Source organism: Eublepharis macularius, chromosome 8 (assembly GCF_028583425.1).
Source record: "Eublepharis macularius isolate TG4126 chromosome 8, MPM_Emac_v1.0, whole genome shotgun sequence".
NCBI classification, from domain to species: Eukaryota; Metazoa; Chordata; class Lepidosauria; order Squamata; family Eublepharidae; genus Eublepharis; species Eublepharis macularius.
In genome coordinates this window covers 317,812-332,242 of record NC_072797.1, presented here as the reverse complement: position 1 = coordinate 332,242, position 14,431 = coordinate 317,812, and the positions used below count along the sequence as shown (strand labels likewise).

Below are 14,431 nucleotides of genomic sequence, written 5' to 3'. Positions count from 1 at the left end.
GAGCCCCACCTCATCAAACACATCCCCAAAGGGCTGTGGAATAGAAAGGTCATCCATGCCCTCGGGGGGGGGGGGCTGCAGAGGTGGCACCCCCCCCCCAGCACCCCTTGACAAGTATCTCCTAGTTGTGCCGCCCCGTCATGTGTTGATCTTAAGACCCAGGGAGTTTGATGGGGAGGGGCTAGCACTTTGGATGGTTTAGGGTAGGTGTGCAAGAGAAAAGAGGAGCACGCATTCCCCTCCCCGCCCCCCGCCCCAGCTGTGTTCTGCTGATTCTCAGGAGTAAATCTGCATGCAGCCGGGGGGGGGGGGGCATTGCACCATTGGCCCTCAGGGTTGTGGCTGCTCCCAAGGTCTCCTTTCGTGGTTCCGGAGAGGCAGGGGGAGGAGAAGGCCTGGCTGAGCCTTGGGCTTAGTCCAGGTCTCCTGGTGGTCATGGGACATGAAAAGGAAGCAGGGTGCCTGGGTCTGTGAGCTCTGCTCGAGTGCAACAGAAGGCTCCCACGACTTTGGTGTAGACAGCTCTCTCTCTCTCTCTCTCTCTCTCTCTCTCTCTAGCTGGATGAGGGCCCAGTGGGAGAACCTGAGGGGACTTTTGTGGATTACCAGACAACCATGGTGAAGACAGCTAAAGCCATTGCTGTGACTGTCCAGGAAATGGTGAGGCAGCAGAAGTGGCATCTCTCCAGGGGCCTGGATCACCCCTGGCCTGGAGGAGAACCTGGGCTGAGGCTCCCTCGCAGCCCCCTTACCCCTTGCTCTGTAGGCAACTTTCCTGCCCTTGCCGTCTCGTCTCTGTTTGCCACCTTCCTCTCCCTGTCTTTGCAGGTCACCAAATCCACCACCAACCCAGATGAGCTGGGCACATTGGCCAACCAGCTGACCAGCGACTATGGCCACCTGGCTCACCAGGCCAAGCCAGCTGCCCTCACCGCAGAGAATGAGGAGGTGACAGGGGGGTGTCTCCAGTTGGGGTCTCCCACTCTGGGCCTTGGGGAAAGAGGCGCGCTGATCAGGTGGCGGGCGGTTGGGGGCAGGGGGTTTGTAGAGGACTGGAGGGTTCCTCCTGGGGCGGGATGATCCTTCCACGGGAGGCTCCAAGGGCCTTGCCTGTGTTCTTGCTCCCAATCCCTCACACGGCTGAAGTGCCCTCAAGTGTGTGTCCTAAACAGCAGCTCTGGGTTCTGTGGCTGCTGTGAGTCACAGCCTCTGTGGGGTGGACTGGAGAGAGGTTAGGGGGTGGAAATGGGGAGGTGCGAAGGAAGCTTTCACACGTCCTGTCCCAACTCATTCCTCTCCCTCCCTTTGTCCCCAGATCGGCTCCCACATCAAGAACCGGGTGCAGGAGCTGGGCCATGGCTGTGCAGCACTGGTGACCAAGGCTGGGGCTCTTCAGTGCAGCCCCAGCGACACTTACACCAAGAAGGAGCTGATCGAGTGTGCCCGCAGAGTCTCAGAGAAGGTACGCTGCTGGGGCAGGTTGGGGAACGAGCCCAGGCGCGGGCAGTCTTGCCCTTGTTGGGAGTCTGCTCAGCTCTTGCACGCGCGGATGCCTCCTTCAACGGCCCAGGACCGAAGCGTCCACCAGTGTCCCCTGTTCAACCCATCTGTGGCTCTGTTGGGAGGGAAGACAGGCCCACAGAGCGCTGGAGACCAGGTCTCTCTTCTGTTGTGTGTCTCCCCCCCCCCCCCGCCCCGCTGCAGGTGTCTCACGTGCTGGCTGCACTTCAAGCTGGAAACCGTGGCACTCAAGCTTGTATCACAGCAGCCAGTGCCGTGTCGGGTATCATCGCTGATCTGGACACCACGATTATGTTCGCAACAGCTGGGACCCTTAACCGTGAAAATGCAGAGACCTTTGCTGATCACCGGTACTGGAGGGAGGGTGGCAGCCGTTTGTAGAGGTCCTCAGCAGGCAGAGAAGCGCCACTGAGTGGATTGTTCTCACCTCTTTATCGCCCTTCCTTCGCAGGGAAGGCATCTTGAAGACGGCCAAGGCCCTGGTGGAGGACACCAAGGTCCTGGTGCAGAATGCCACGGCAAGCCAGGAGAAGTTGGCCCAAGCTGCCCAGTCCTCCGTCGTCACCATCACGCGGCTGGCAGAGGTGGTAAAGCTGGGAGCAGCCAGCCTGGGCTCCGAGGACCCTGAGACGCAGGTACCCGTCCTGATGGAGCTGGGCTCTGCGGTGTTCTCCCTCCCAGTCCTCCTCTTGACCCGAGTCCCTCCACCCTCAGGTGGTGCTCATCAATGCTGTGAAGGACGTAGCCAAAGCTCTTGGGGACCTGATAAGTGCAACGAAAGCAGCGGCTGGCAAATCAGGAGATGACCCAGCTGTGTACCAGCTAAAGAACTCCGCAAAGGTGGCGACACAGAGCAGAGCAATGGGGGGGGCAGTGGCGGTGGCAGCAGCACTGGGTCAGTGGAAAGCGCAGTGGGAAGAGAGCAGGGTGTGGGCTTGCTGGGGCAGGGGGAGTAGCAGCCCTGGGGCATGAGGGAATGGGTTCCCTTCCAGCCGTCAGTAGCACGGGCCCTGGCCTGTCTTTCTGTCCCTTTCCCGGGGGTGAGCTACTCTCTGGCTGGTTGCTTGACAGGTTATGGTCACCAATGTCACATCGCTGCTGAAGACGGTGAAGGCCGTGGAGGATGAGGCCACGAAGGGGACACGTGCCCTGGAGGCCACCATCGAACATATCCGCCAAGAACTTGCAGTGAGTGCGGCAGTGTCGGGGATGCTGTGCCCCTACATCCGGCAGTAGCTGCTGCTGGCGCTCCTCCATCCCAGCCTTACCTGTCCCTCTCCTACAGGTGTTCTGCTCCCAGGTGCCCCCTGCCAAGACTTCCACCCCAGAGGATTTTATTCGCATGACCAAAGGCATCACCATGGCAACAGCCAAGGCGGTGGCAGCTGGCAACTCGTGCCGCCAGGAGGACGTCATTGCCACGGCCAACCTGAGCCGCCGTGCCATTGCAGACATGCTGCGTTCTTGCAAGGTGCGGGCCTGCATTGGGTGGGGCGGGGGGAGGAGGGGGCAGCACACGTGGATGTGAGAGGCCCTCGCACGATGAGCAGCGTCCAAACCCCCAAAACTTTTACTGGGGCGGGGGAGCCTTGAGGGGCATCATCGAGCCTGGATTTCGAGGTTAGGTGGGCGATGTGGACAGTAGTGAGGAAGAGGGTATGGAACGCCCCTTAGCCCACAGGAGCTGGAATGGGCAGAGAGGCCGGGCCGAATCAGTGAGTGGAGCTGCCAGCAGGGACTCTTTGTGAGGAGTCCGTTCTTTGGAGCCAGACGAGAATTGGCACTGGTGGAGGTGGGCCCTTGGGCAGGTTTATGTGCCACACCCTGGTTTAATGCCCCAAATAGCCAGATCCGGGGGGTTTTTTTTATGCTGACTGCCCTGATCTTGCACTGGTGACCAGCAGTTTCTCTGTACTGGAAGCAGCTTGTCAGGAGCGTATCTCTGAAAGGCAGGAAGAAGCCCTAGTTTTTTATGCCGTCTCTGTGGCCTGTTGTAAGGGCCCAAAGCCTGCGGTCTTGCTTTGAGTCTGGTGGAAGAATCTGTCTGGATTCCCTCTGTGGAACCACTTCTCATGTGGGTTCTTGACAGGAAGCTGCGTACCACCCTGAGGTGAGCCCTGATGTCCGGCACCGTGCGCTGCGCTTCGGCAAGGAGTGTGCCACTGGCTACCTGGAACTGCTGGAGCACGTGCTGGTGGTAAGTGCCCTGCCCTGTGCCGTGGCTGTGGGGCTCCGGGTCTCAGGGGCTGAGCACAAGCCCCCTCCCCTGGGCCCCCAGAACTTTCCCCTTCTCACCGCTCTCTTTTCTCCCCCCCTCTGGGCAGCCGGTGAGTATGGCGTGACCGCATGGGAGTGTGTGCCACACGGTGCGTGTGTGCGGGATGGGGGGGGGTGTTAGGGGGTGCCAGACCTCAGGGGTGAGCTGGGGTCTTGGTGGGCTGATTGGGGGATCCAGGCGGCTGCATGGATGCGCTCTCTAACCGTGGGCCCTTGTGCTGTGTTATGCTGTGCTGTACCCGTGAGTGGGATGCTGTGGCTGAAGCCAGCTGGAGCGAGGTCCCGGCTGGCTGCAACCCTCTTAGCTGCAGGGAGGCTGGGTTTAGTTCTCTACTTGGCATTGGCTGTGCAGGGCAAGCAGCTCTGCCAGACCCCTCAGCAGAGTGTGTGTATGGGGGGCAGGGACAGGAAGGAGGCGCTGCTTCGTGGCAGAACACACGGTTTGCATGGAGTAGCCTCTCTGGGTCCATCTCCCAGTTAACAGACATCGGAGTGCAGGGCGGGAAGAGCCCGGTCTCAGGGGGCAGGCAGCTGCTCCTCTGAGACTGTTGTGCGTGTGCACTGGGCTAGAAGAGGCTTGGGCCAAACCCTGCAGAATAAGGCGCTTCTCTCATCTCTCTGGCTTTCCGGTGCCAGGTGTGGACAGTTCCAGGTCACCTGCCTGGCCCAGCTCTCCTACTCCCAGAGCAGCTTCCCCGAGACACGGCTGTGCCTCCTGGGAGAAGATCCCTGGGCAGCTCTCAAAGCTAAGAGGGTTTTCCTGCTGTTGAACCTCCATCCAATTCCGCTTGGCCTCACTTTACTGGAGTTGATCAGGCGCCGCCCCGCCCCCCCTTCCCAGTGAGTGAGTGGCGGAGGGGATACTTGTGGGGGTTCTGCCTAGACATGAAGAGTTTCCCCTGGGAGGGGCAATGTGAAAGTTTTTGGGGGGAGGGGTTCTCTCCCCCCCCCCCCCGGGACATTTTTCAATTTTTGCAATGGAAAAAGAGGAGAATCATTGCGGGGGGACTCCTATGACATACTTCCTCTTTTACAATGAGTGAAATGCTTCTTAAAGCAAAGTTTTTCATACTTAAAATATATAGCAGGAAAAAGTCTTTAGGCTATACAAGGAGATGGAAACATCGGGAAATTTGGGGGAGTACTGAAAACAACAAAATAATTTCATAGGAACATCAGAAGAGCCCCGCTGGATCAGACTGGTGGTCCACCTGGTCCAGGACCCTGCCTCACAGTGACCAACCGGGTACTCTGGAGGGCCAGCAAGCAGGGCACAGAGGCGGGGGCCCTCCCCCCGATGTTGCCTCCTGGCCCTGAGATTCACACGTTGGCTGCTTCTGCACACGGAGGTCCTGTTCCGTCACCAGGGCTAGTAGCCAGCTATGGACCTGTCCTCCACTAATCCGTTTAACCCCTTTTAAAGCTGTCTGCCTGTAGCTGTCATCAGTAGCACCTTTAAGACTAACCAATTTTATTGTAGCATAAGCTTTCGAGAATCAAGTTCTCTTCGTCAGATACAGGGTACAGAGACTGGTCTCTGTACCATGTTTACATTTACTAGCAAAGGGATGTTTTGGTTGCACCCTCCCTCTCACGCCCCAATTGCCTCTTCTCTCTCCTCCCCTCCTCCTCCCTCCTCTTCTATATTTGACCAGTTTCTGTACCATGCATCTGACGAAGAGAACTGTGATTCTCGAAAGCTTATGCTACAATAAAATTGGTTAGTCTAAAAGGTGCTACTGGACTCTTTTTGATTTTGCTACCACAGACTAACACGGCTCACTCCTCTGTAGCTGTCATGACATCTTCTGGCAGCAAAGAGCTATGCTCTCTGAATCTGAGGCAACAGCAAGGCTTGCCAGTCTGTTCCGTCACAGAGGAAATGGCACCGATGAGGAACGGCCCGTCCTCTCCTGCCCTGCAGCCTTCTGTCAGTCTGGGTAGCACGTTGGGGGGGAGTGTTGAAGTCCACCATCGGGAGGTGGATGAAAGCATGCCACCCTTGCTGGTGAGATGCCCACCTGCACAGTTGGCCAGGAGTATCGCACTAGAGGCCGTCTGTCAGCGGCTGCCCGGGCACCTGCCTCCTCCTCTGGACATTGCCCCTCCGCTGAAGAGGCCTTCGGCAGGCGGGGGCTTCACCAGAGTCTTCCTCAGTAGTGTTCCTGCAGCTTGCTTGGCCAGGATGGGCATCCCTCCGATGCCAGTTCAGGGTTTCTCCTCTTGGGCAGATTGGAAGGCAGCCTTGCACACCCAACACAGGTTGCCCAGGGGACCCTGTAAGAATTCCAGGTGACTCCCAAAGGATTTCCAGCAAGCAGTAGCCTGGAACTTCCTCCTTTCTCTTCTCGCTAACTGACCATGTTTAACCCTAGTTAAAAGAGTAAGAGCTAGTTTCTCCTAGCCTGTAGTAGTGCAAGCCACAAACTAGGGGATCACCCCTAGTCTGAAATAGAAAAATTCTACAAGGATTTGCATAGCATATTGTCTGCAAAGTGAGAGAGATGTGAAACCCTTACAAGAAGTCCTCCAGTCTGCCAGACAGGAAACAAACACTCCGTGTTTGTAATACTGCTGTACTGGAATGAGTTGGATCCTGTGAGTGAAAGGTAGGGCCAGAAGTAGGGGAAGAGGAGACTGTTTGAGAATTCACAGTTTGAATTACAAAGAGAGAGGGAGGGAAGGAACTGTAAGAAGTAATGCTCAAGACCATGAAAAAGCTTAGTATAGCATGTTAAAGAGTTTCTTAGTTGGAAACTTGTCCACTTACGTTGGTAACTTGTCCACTAACAAATCACCAGGCCCAGACAGCATACCTCCAAGAGTTCTGAAAGAACTCAGATGTGAACTTGTGGATCTCCTGAACAAGATATGTAACCTTTCGTTAACATCTGCCTCCATTCCTGAGGACTGGAAGGTAGCTAATGTCACCCCCATCTTTAAAAAGGGTTCCAGGGGAGATCCGGGAAATTACAGGCCAGTCAGTCTAACGTCAATACCGGGTAAGTTGGTGGAAGCCGTTATTAAAGAGAGAATTAGGAGGCACATTGATGAACAAAAACCTATTGAGGAAGACTCTGCATGGGTTCTGTAAGGGAAGATCTTGTCTCACAAACCTCTTAGAGTTCTTTGAGGGAGTGAACAAACGTGGACATGGGGGAACCAATAGATGTTGTCTACCTGGACTTCCAGAAAGCTTTTGATAAAGTTCCTCATCAAAGGCTGCCAAGTAAGCTCAATAGTCATGGGGTAAAAGGACGAGTCCTCTCGTGCATCAAAAACTGGCTAATGAATAGGAAGCAGAGAGTGAGTATAAACGGGCAACATTCACAGTGGAGGGTGGTAAGCAGTGGGGCACCGCAGGGCTCAGTATTGGGTCTGGTGCTTTTGAACTTGTTCATTAATGATTTGGAGTTGGGGGTAAGCTGTGAAGTGGCTAAGTTTGTGGATGACACTAAATTGTTCAGGGTGGTGGGAACCAGGGAGGATTGTGAGGCACTCCAAAGGGATCTGTTGAGGCTGGGCGAGTGGGCATCAACGTGGCAAATGAGGTTCAACATGGCCAAGTGCAAAGTAATGCACATTGCTGAGGGCCAAAACCCCCAAATATAAATACACAACGATGGGGTCCAAACTGGCGGAGACTGACCAAGAGAGAGATCTTGGAGTCATGGTGGATAACTCAATGAAAATGTCGATACAGTGTGCGACGGCAATAAAAAAGGCCAATGCTATGCTGGGGATTATTAGGAAGGGAATTGAAAATAAATCAGCTAGTATCATAATGCCCCTGTATAAATCAATGGTACAGCCTCATTTGGAATACTGTGTATGATTCTGGTCACCACACCTCAAAAAAGATATGATAGCAGTGGAAAAAGTGCAGAAAAGGGCAACTAGAATGGTTAAAGGGATGGAACACTTCCCCTATGAAGAAAGGTGAAAGCGCTTGGGGTTCTTTAGCTTGGAGAAAGGACGACTGAGAGGTGACACGATAAGAGGTTTACAAGATTATGCATGGGATAGAGAAGGCAGAGAAAGAAGTATTTTCTCCCTTTCTCACAATACAAGAACTTGTGGGCACTCAATGAAATTGCTGAGCAGTTGGGTTAGAGTGGATAAAAGGAAGTACTTCTTCACCCAAAGAGTGATTAACACATGGAATTCACTGCCTCAGGAGGTGGTGGCAGCTTCAAGCATAGACAGCTTCAAGAGGGGGTTGGATAAACATATGGAGCAGAGGTCCATCAGTGGCTATTAGCCACAAGGTATAGATGGAACTCTCTGTCTAGGGCAGTGAGGCTCTGTATTCTTGGTGTTTGGGGGGGGGGGGCAATCAGTGGGAGGGCTTCTAATGTCCCTTCCCCACTGGCAGACCTTCTGAGGACACCTGGGTTTTTTTGGCCACCGTGTGACACACAGTGTTGGACTGGATGGGCCATTGGCCTGATCCAACATGGCTTCTCTTATGTTCTTATGTACGTGCCCTGTAAAGTATTATGTGAAAATACAGAAATACCAGAATTGCCCTTCTGCGGTGTCTGCCTTTTCCACCTGAGCCACTGGTGTGCTATGGAGCTGTAGACGGCCTGCAGCACTTCTCAGGTAGTCTGGGGGTGTGCCGTAAAGGCTGTGTGTCCACATCCTCCCCATATGCGATGAGGATGCTTGTCGCTTGGTTGCACCTGCCTCTTTCTCTTCTGCCCTCCAGGTCCTCCAGAAGCCAAGCCATGACCTGAAGCAGCAACTGGCCGGGTATTCCAAGCGGGTGGCTGGCTCTGTGACGGAGCTCATTCAGGCAGCCGAAGCCATGAAAGGTAGGCGGAGCTTTGGGCAACTCACGGGAGGGCAGCGGAGAGATGCTTACCTCTCAGACTGGGAGGCTGTTCCACCTGGGACTGGACCAGCAGCCTCACAGGACTGCCTTTCTGCGCAAGAAGATCAGAGGAGTTATTTTGGAACTCTCTGCGGGAGGAGTTGCTGTCCTGGGGCAGCTCAACATACTCATAACCCTCTCTTCTCCTTTAGGGACCGAGTGGGTTGATCCGGAGGATCCCACAGTCATTGCAGAGAATGAACTGCTGGGTGCAGCAGCAGCAATCGAGGCTGCTGCGAAGAAGCTGGAGCAGCTCAAGCCGCGGGCCAAGCCCAAGGTGTGTCCCCCGAGTCCCCGTCTGCGTTCGGCCTTCCACTGTGGCCTCTTTCCTGCCCCGATGTAGCCGTTCGCGCCAGAATGCAGGCAAGAGTATGGGGAGGGGGCACCTACAAGCAGTGGCTGGAGCCCTGTGAAAGAAGGCCCTTTGTCCTCGTAGCACACTTGAGGTCCAGGGAGGCCTCTGTCCACAGTGCCCCCCCCGCCCCCCCTAGGCAGCAGCCAGCTCCTTTCTATGGTGGTCCACATCAGGCCACAAGCGCACAAAGAGCTTCACCCCCTAACTCTCCCGTCTCCCACTGGGGTCACCAGAGCAATTCTGTCCCTTGAGGCCAAGCCAGAAGGCACCCTGCGCAAACAGAAGAACTTGGGTCAGTTGCCAGGAAGAAGAGAACCACCGGCTTGGTTGGAGGAAGGAGTCCAAAGCCCACACATCGGCCCTCCTTCCTCTCCAGGGCGGCCGTGTTGGTCTGCAGTAGAACAGGAGCGTTTGAGGGCAGCGACACCTTAGAAACCAACCAGATTTTCAGGGCAGGAACTTTAGAGAGTCACAGCTCCCTTCTGCAGACACAGAAAAGGCTGCAGTCTGAAGAAGGGAGCTCTGACTCTGGAAAGCCCATTCCCGGAAAATCTTGTCAGTGCTTTCCCTTGCCTTTGGGCTGCTAGCTGGCAAAGGATTTTAGCCGATCGCTTGTCTGCCTTTTAACTGATGAGCTCAGCCACTTAAATAAGTTCGCCTGTTTCCAGTGCCCACAGGGTCTTTGCCTTTTTTCATAGGAAAGGAGATCTTAAGTAACATGCAGTTCAAGTGGCAAAGTTAGCCCCTCTCGGTGGAAGGAAGCTGCCTGCGATTTCAATTGCCCTAGCAAAGAAAACCTGTTAAGGAGGGTTCATAGCTACCTGGTGGGTTACAGCAGCTAGTGACAAGACCGCCAAGTTTAACCACCATCTTTGTTCTGAGGTAGAAACCCCTATTCAGGCCAGTTTGGGGGCAAATAGAGGCTGGATTTACTGTCCTTAATATTTACTCCTGCAGTAACATCCCGAAACCACTGCAGCCTCTCAAGACAGGCATGCACACGTCCTTAACCCCACCAGTTATCCCACCCGATGAACTAGTGGGCGTGTGGCTGGACCGTAAAATCAAAAAGAGTCCAGTAGCACCTTTAAGACTAACCAACTTTATTGTAGCATAAGCTTTCGAGAATCACAGTTCTCTTCGTCAGATGCATGACAAAGACTGGCTAGACTGTGTGAGCCTTTGGAGTTGTTGAGGAGAGACGAGCCCTGCGGTGGAGCCCATCTCTGCCTCTTTGCCGCACTGTGCCCTGCAGCCCACACCCTCTGCTCTCTCCCATGTGTGTAGCAGGCAGACGAGAGTCTCAACTTCGAGGAGCAGATTCTAGAGGCCGCCAAGTCCATCGCTGCTGCAACCAGCGCCCTGGTGAAAGCTGCCTCAGCGGCCCAGAGAGAGCTGGTGGCCCAGGGGAAGGTGAGCCCTGGGCTGCCAGGTGGGCGGGGAGGCTTGCCTTGGGGCCTCCTCTGGCTTCCTCCCAGTTGCTGCTCACCCTCGGCTTTGCTTGCTTCCTCTCTGCCAGGTGGGTGCCATCCCAGCAAATGCAGTCGATGACGGCCAGTGGTCCCAAGGGCTCATTTCAGCTGTGAGTATCCTGGAAGTGCTGGAGCAGTGGGAGGGGGGCCTGGGAGGGGGTGGCGTCTTTCCCTTCAAGTGCTGCTTGCTCTCCCAAGCAGCACAGCCATCTGCTAGAGCCCATGTAGCGTAAGGCCCCAGGAATGGAGGAGCCTGGCTTCAGACCCCTACTCAACCAAGAAGCTCACAGGATGACCTGGAACAGTCGCTCTCGACCTTGCCTACCTCACAGGGTGGTTGTGAAGATAGGTGTGGGGGAGAGAACTCTGTGTGATGCCCTTGGAAGAAGGGCGAGACAAAAATGTAACAGGAAGATGGCATTGGGTGGGGCGGGGGGGAAGGCAGATGATTAGTTTTTTCACAAGAAGGGAAAGAGATTCCAGGATCATTTAACAACACCGAGAGGAGTGAATCGGGAGAGCTGGCTGGCGCATCCGTGGTTTTGACCAAAGAGCTGCTGAAGATCCTTGGGCGTGAAGGTGCCAGCTGTTGAATCCGGGACTTTTCCTCACACGAGTGACATCCTCTTTGCAAACGAGACGTGATGCCCCACAGCTCCAGAGCCCCAGAGGATGCCCTGGGCAGTCAGGAAGGGCCCCCAAAACATGCCGTGTCCCCAAAACGTTGGCTCCAGTCCTGCCTGGCCCACGCTCTTCCTTTCTCCTCCTCCCCCAAGGCCCGGATGGTTGCTGCTGCCACCAACAACCTGTGTGAAGCAGCCAATGCCGCTGTGCAAGGCCATGCCAGTGAGGAGAAGCTCATCTCTTCAGCCAAGCAGGTGGCAGCCTCCACAGCACAGCTTCTGGTGGCCTGCAAGGTCAAGGCAGACCAGGACTCCGAGGCCATGAAGCGCTTGCAGGTGAGTCCCTCCACCTTCGACTGGGGAGGCCCTCTGGGAGGCAGTCGCATCGCCTCAGGTTGCCCGCAGGCCAGACGGGGTGGCTAGCCCAGCTCTGGCTGATGCCACCTCCACCTCACCCCCTGGTGGGCCAGATGGTATTCTCCTCCTGCCCTGGTCCAGCCGGAGAGAGGCTGTCCCTGAAGTTTTAAGGGCAGCATCACCCCAGTCCTCCACTTCTTGGAGGTCCTCTGGTTGGATGGAACAGCTGTTCCTGGAAGTCCCCTGAAGCTCCCCTCTGGAGGGTGACGTCCCTCCGTCCTGGCCCCAGGGGAGGGTCTCCAAACAAGGTGCTGCTCTCTCCTGGGCATTCTGGTCTGCTGTGCTCAGGGCAGGTTCCTCTGGGTGACATTACGGTCCCCTGCCACCCTGTGGTTGCACGCAGATTTCAGACTTGCTGGCCTGGCTCACAGTGCTGATGCCCAGCCCACAAAGAGCCAGTTTGGCGTGATGGTTAAGAGCGGCAGGACTCGACTCTGGAGAGCCGGGTTTGATCCCCCCCGCCCTCCGCTTGAAGCCAGCTGGGGGACCTTGGGCCTAGTCCCAGCTCTCTGGAGCTCTCTCAGCCCCACCCACCTCACAGGGTGATTGTTGTGGGGATAATAATAACACACTTGGTAAACCGCTCTGAGTGGGTATTAAGTTGTCCTGAAGGGTAGTACATAAATGGAACGTTGTTGTCATTATGCCCGCTGTGTCTGGCTGCAAGTCAAAGAAAGCGGCAGCTAGGTGTTGATGCCTTGTTTTCCATACTTTGCCCTCCAGGGTCCGCAGTAGAATTCTGGGGGGGGGGGCAGCTCTGGGGCAGGGGGATCTTTGGTGGCCAGTCAGTCCTCCTCAGTCAGTGGGGAGGGGGGTTCATGCAGGGCTGCACAGCTCAAGGCAGATGCTTCTGCGGGCCGAGGGGACGGCCCCCGGCTGCCTGTGTGTGAGGAGGCCAGGCAGCCCACTTGGGCCTCTCCCTCCTCCTGGAGCCTCATGGTAACTCTCCTTCCCTTGGGCAGGCTGCGGGCAACGCCGTGAAGAGGGCATCAGACAACCTCGTGAAGGCCGCCCAGAAGGCTGCCGCCTTCCAGGATCACGAGAACGAGACTGTGGTGGTGAAGGAGAAGATGGTGGGCGGGATCGCCCAGGTGAGGCCAAGCCCCAGCCTGCCTGGCCCAGTGCGCAGAAGGCCCCCCCCCCCCCGCCGCCGCAGGGCCAGGAAGGCGGTGGAGAGGCCAGCGTGGGGAGGGTCACCCGGGCCCGTGACCGTGACTCGGTGCTGGCGGGGGCTTCTGGATGGGCAGCACACGCCCCCCTCACCACTTGCTCTCTTTTCTGCCTACTCCCCCCCCCAGATCATTGCTGCCCAGGAAGAGATGCTGCGCAAAGAGCGGGAACTAGAGGAGGCCCGCAAGAAACTGGCCATGATCCGGCAGCAGCAATACAAGTTCCTGCCTTCTGAGTTGCGAGATGAAGGGCAGAACTAAGCAGCCCAGTCTCCTGTCTCCGCCAGCCTCCCTTCCCTATTTAATAGCAAGCCTTCTGAGCAAGTGCTGGCTGGGCCTTCGCCTGCCCACGCAGGGCACGGCCCTGCTCTGAGACCTGCCTGCTGCTGCACCAGCAACTTCTGCTCACCGCACAAGCCTTGGAGCCTGCCACAGCCTCCAGGCCACAGCCTCGGCTGCCTTTATCGGGAGGGGGTGCCGCACTGTCAGGCCAGGGGCTGAGGCCCCCTCCTCACTTCTCCTCCCGGGTTCTTCCTTGTGCCTTGGCCGTGTCGCCTGTGCAGACCCTCTGTGCCTTTCCCTTGGGGCCTGACTGTGCAGTGTGGAAGGGAGCCGTCAGCCTCCTCACTTCTGGACCAGCCGAATGGATGTCTTTGTGTGGGCTGCTCCTCCAGTGCTGCCTGGTGTGCACTTCCTCCCAGAGGCGTTTCTGCCTCCCTCGCCTAGCCTAGCCTGTGGCTGCCGCCCCCACTGCCGCTGCTCTTGCTGCTCATTCCCAAGTGCCTGCCTGGGTGACCCCAGCACAGCTGGTGAGGCCCCCGCTTCTCCTCCCTCTTGCCCCAGCTTTGCTCAGCAGTCACGGTTCTGCCCTGAGCGGGAGCTTCCTCCCAATCCAGATGGCCCCTTTCCAGGACCCCCACCCCCCACCTGCCCACTTGCTGCGATTTCTCACCTTTTGTAATTTTGATACGTCAATAAAGCTGCCTGGGTAAATGCTGCCTGAGTGTCCTGGGGAAGGGGGGGCTCTTTGGCAGGGTGCTGCAGTCTTCGGGGGTGGGCCATGGCAGGAATAAGAGGTTCTTCCGCAACAATTCTCTCCCCCTCTCCCCATCCTCATGGCGGGGGTCCTCCTCGTGTTTTCTGGCCATGGTCCATTATCTAAACAGGGGTCCCTGGGCTAGTCCAGACAAGAGGCAGGAAAAAAGGGATTTCCAAGAAGACACCATCTGTGGCCAGAAGACCTCTGGGCTCTTTCTTCATTCCCCCTCTGATAACCACAGTTCAGCAAAAGCTGGATTATTTATTTTGGAGGTTTCTGCCTTGCCTCTCTTAACTGAAATGCTTGAAAATTCTTGTAAATTAATTGTTTGTCTTCGGTCTTCTGTGCAAGCACACATGGGACTGCGCATGTGCAGGCCTGCTGATTTCGGAGGTTTTTAAGCTAAACTTCCACCAGGGGGCGCCCCTGCCTCCCACTTCTTCTGCGTGGCCATTTCCCACCGAAACAGCCCCCTTGGGAGGTGGGGCACCCCGTTACCCTCAGTTCCTCTTTTGCCGCCTTGGAATTGGTTCTAGCTTCGTTGTGGAGATAAGTAGTAAAACTCTTCCTGAGTTTACAATGTTGGAGAAAGCCTTATTTAAGCATAGTGTGAAGTGCAACGCTAAAATGACAAAGACTGATGGGCATTCTGGCTGCCTAATGTGTCTGAGAGATGGACACA

General features: G+C 56.2%; 1 protein-coding gene across 4 annotated transcripts in view; it reads left to right on the top strand.

The window, feature by feature from the left end:
* Positions 1-13,703, top strand: part of TLN1 (talin 1) — a 77,588-nt gene extending 63,885 nt beyond the window's left edge. For all 4 annotated transcript variants that reach the window (XM_054986811.1, XM_054986813.1, XM_054986810.1 and 1 more), the window contains 16 exons: positions 559-660; positions 829-948; positions 1,316-1,462; positions 1,705-1,871; positions 1,973-2,156; positions 2,236-2,361; positions 2,593-2,709; positions 2,807-2,992; positions 3,611-3,718; positions 8,510-8,615; positions 8,827-8,951; positions 10,317-10,442; positions 10,549-10,611; positions 11,278-11,460; positions 12,504-12,632; positions 12,840-13,703. In XM_054986811.1, coding sequence (XP_054842786.1) covers positions 559-660; positions 829-948; positions 1,316-1,462; positions 1,705-1,871; positions 1,973-2,156; positions 2,236-2,361; positions 2,593-2,709; positions 2,807-2,992; positions 3,611-3,718; positions 8,510-8,615; positions 8,827-8,951; positions 10,317-10,442; positions 10,549-10,611; positions 11,278-11,460; positions 12,504-12,632; positions 12,840-12,971 — 2,121 coding nt within the window. In that variant the 3' untranslated portion in view covers positions 12,972-13,703. The remainder of the gene's footprint in view (positions 1-558; positions 661-828; positions 949-1,315; positions 1,463-1,704; positions 1,872-1,972; positions 2,157-2,235; positions 2,362-2,592; positions 2,710-2,806; positions 2,993-3,610; positions 3,719-8,509; positions 8,616-8,826; positions 8,952-10,316; positions 10,443-10,548; positions 10,612-11,277; positions 11,461-12,503; positions 12,633-12,839) is intronic.
* The last annotated feature ends 728 nt before the right edge of the window (positions 13,704-14,431 follow it).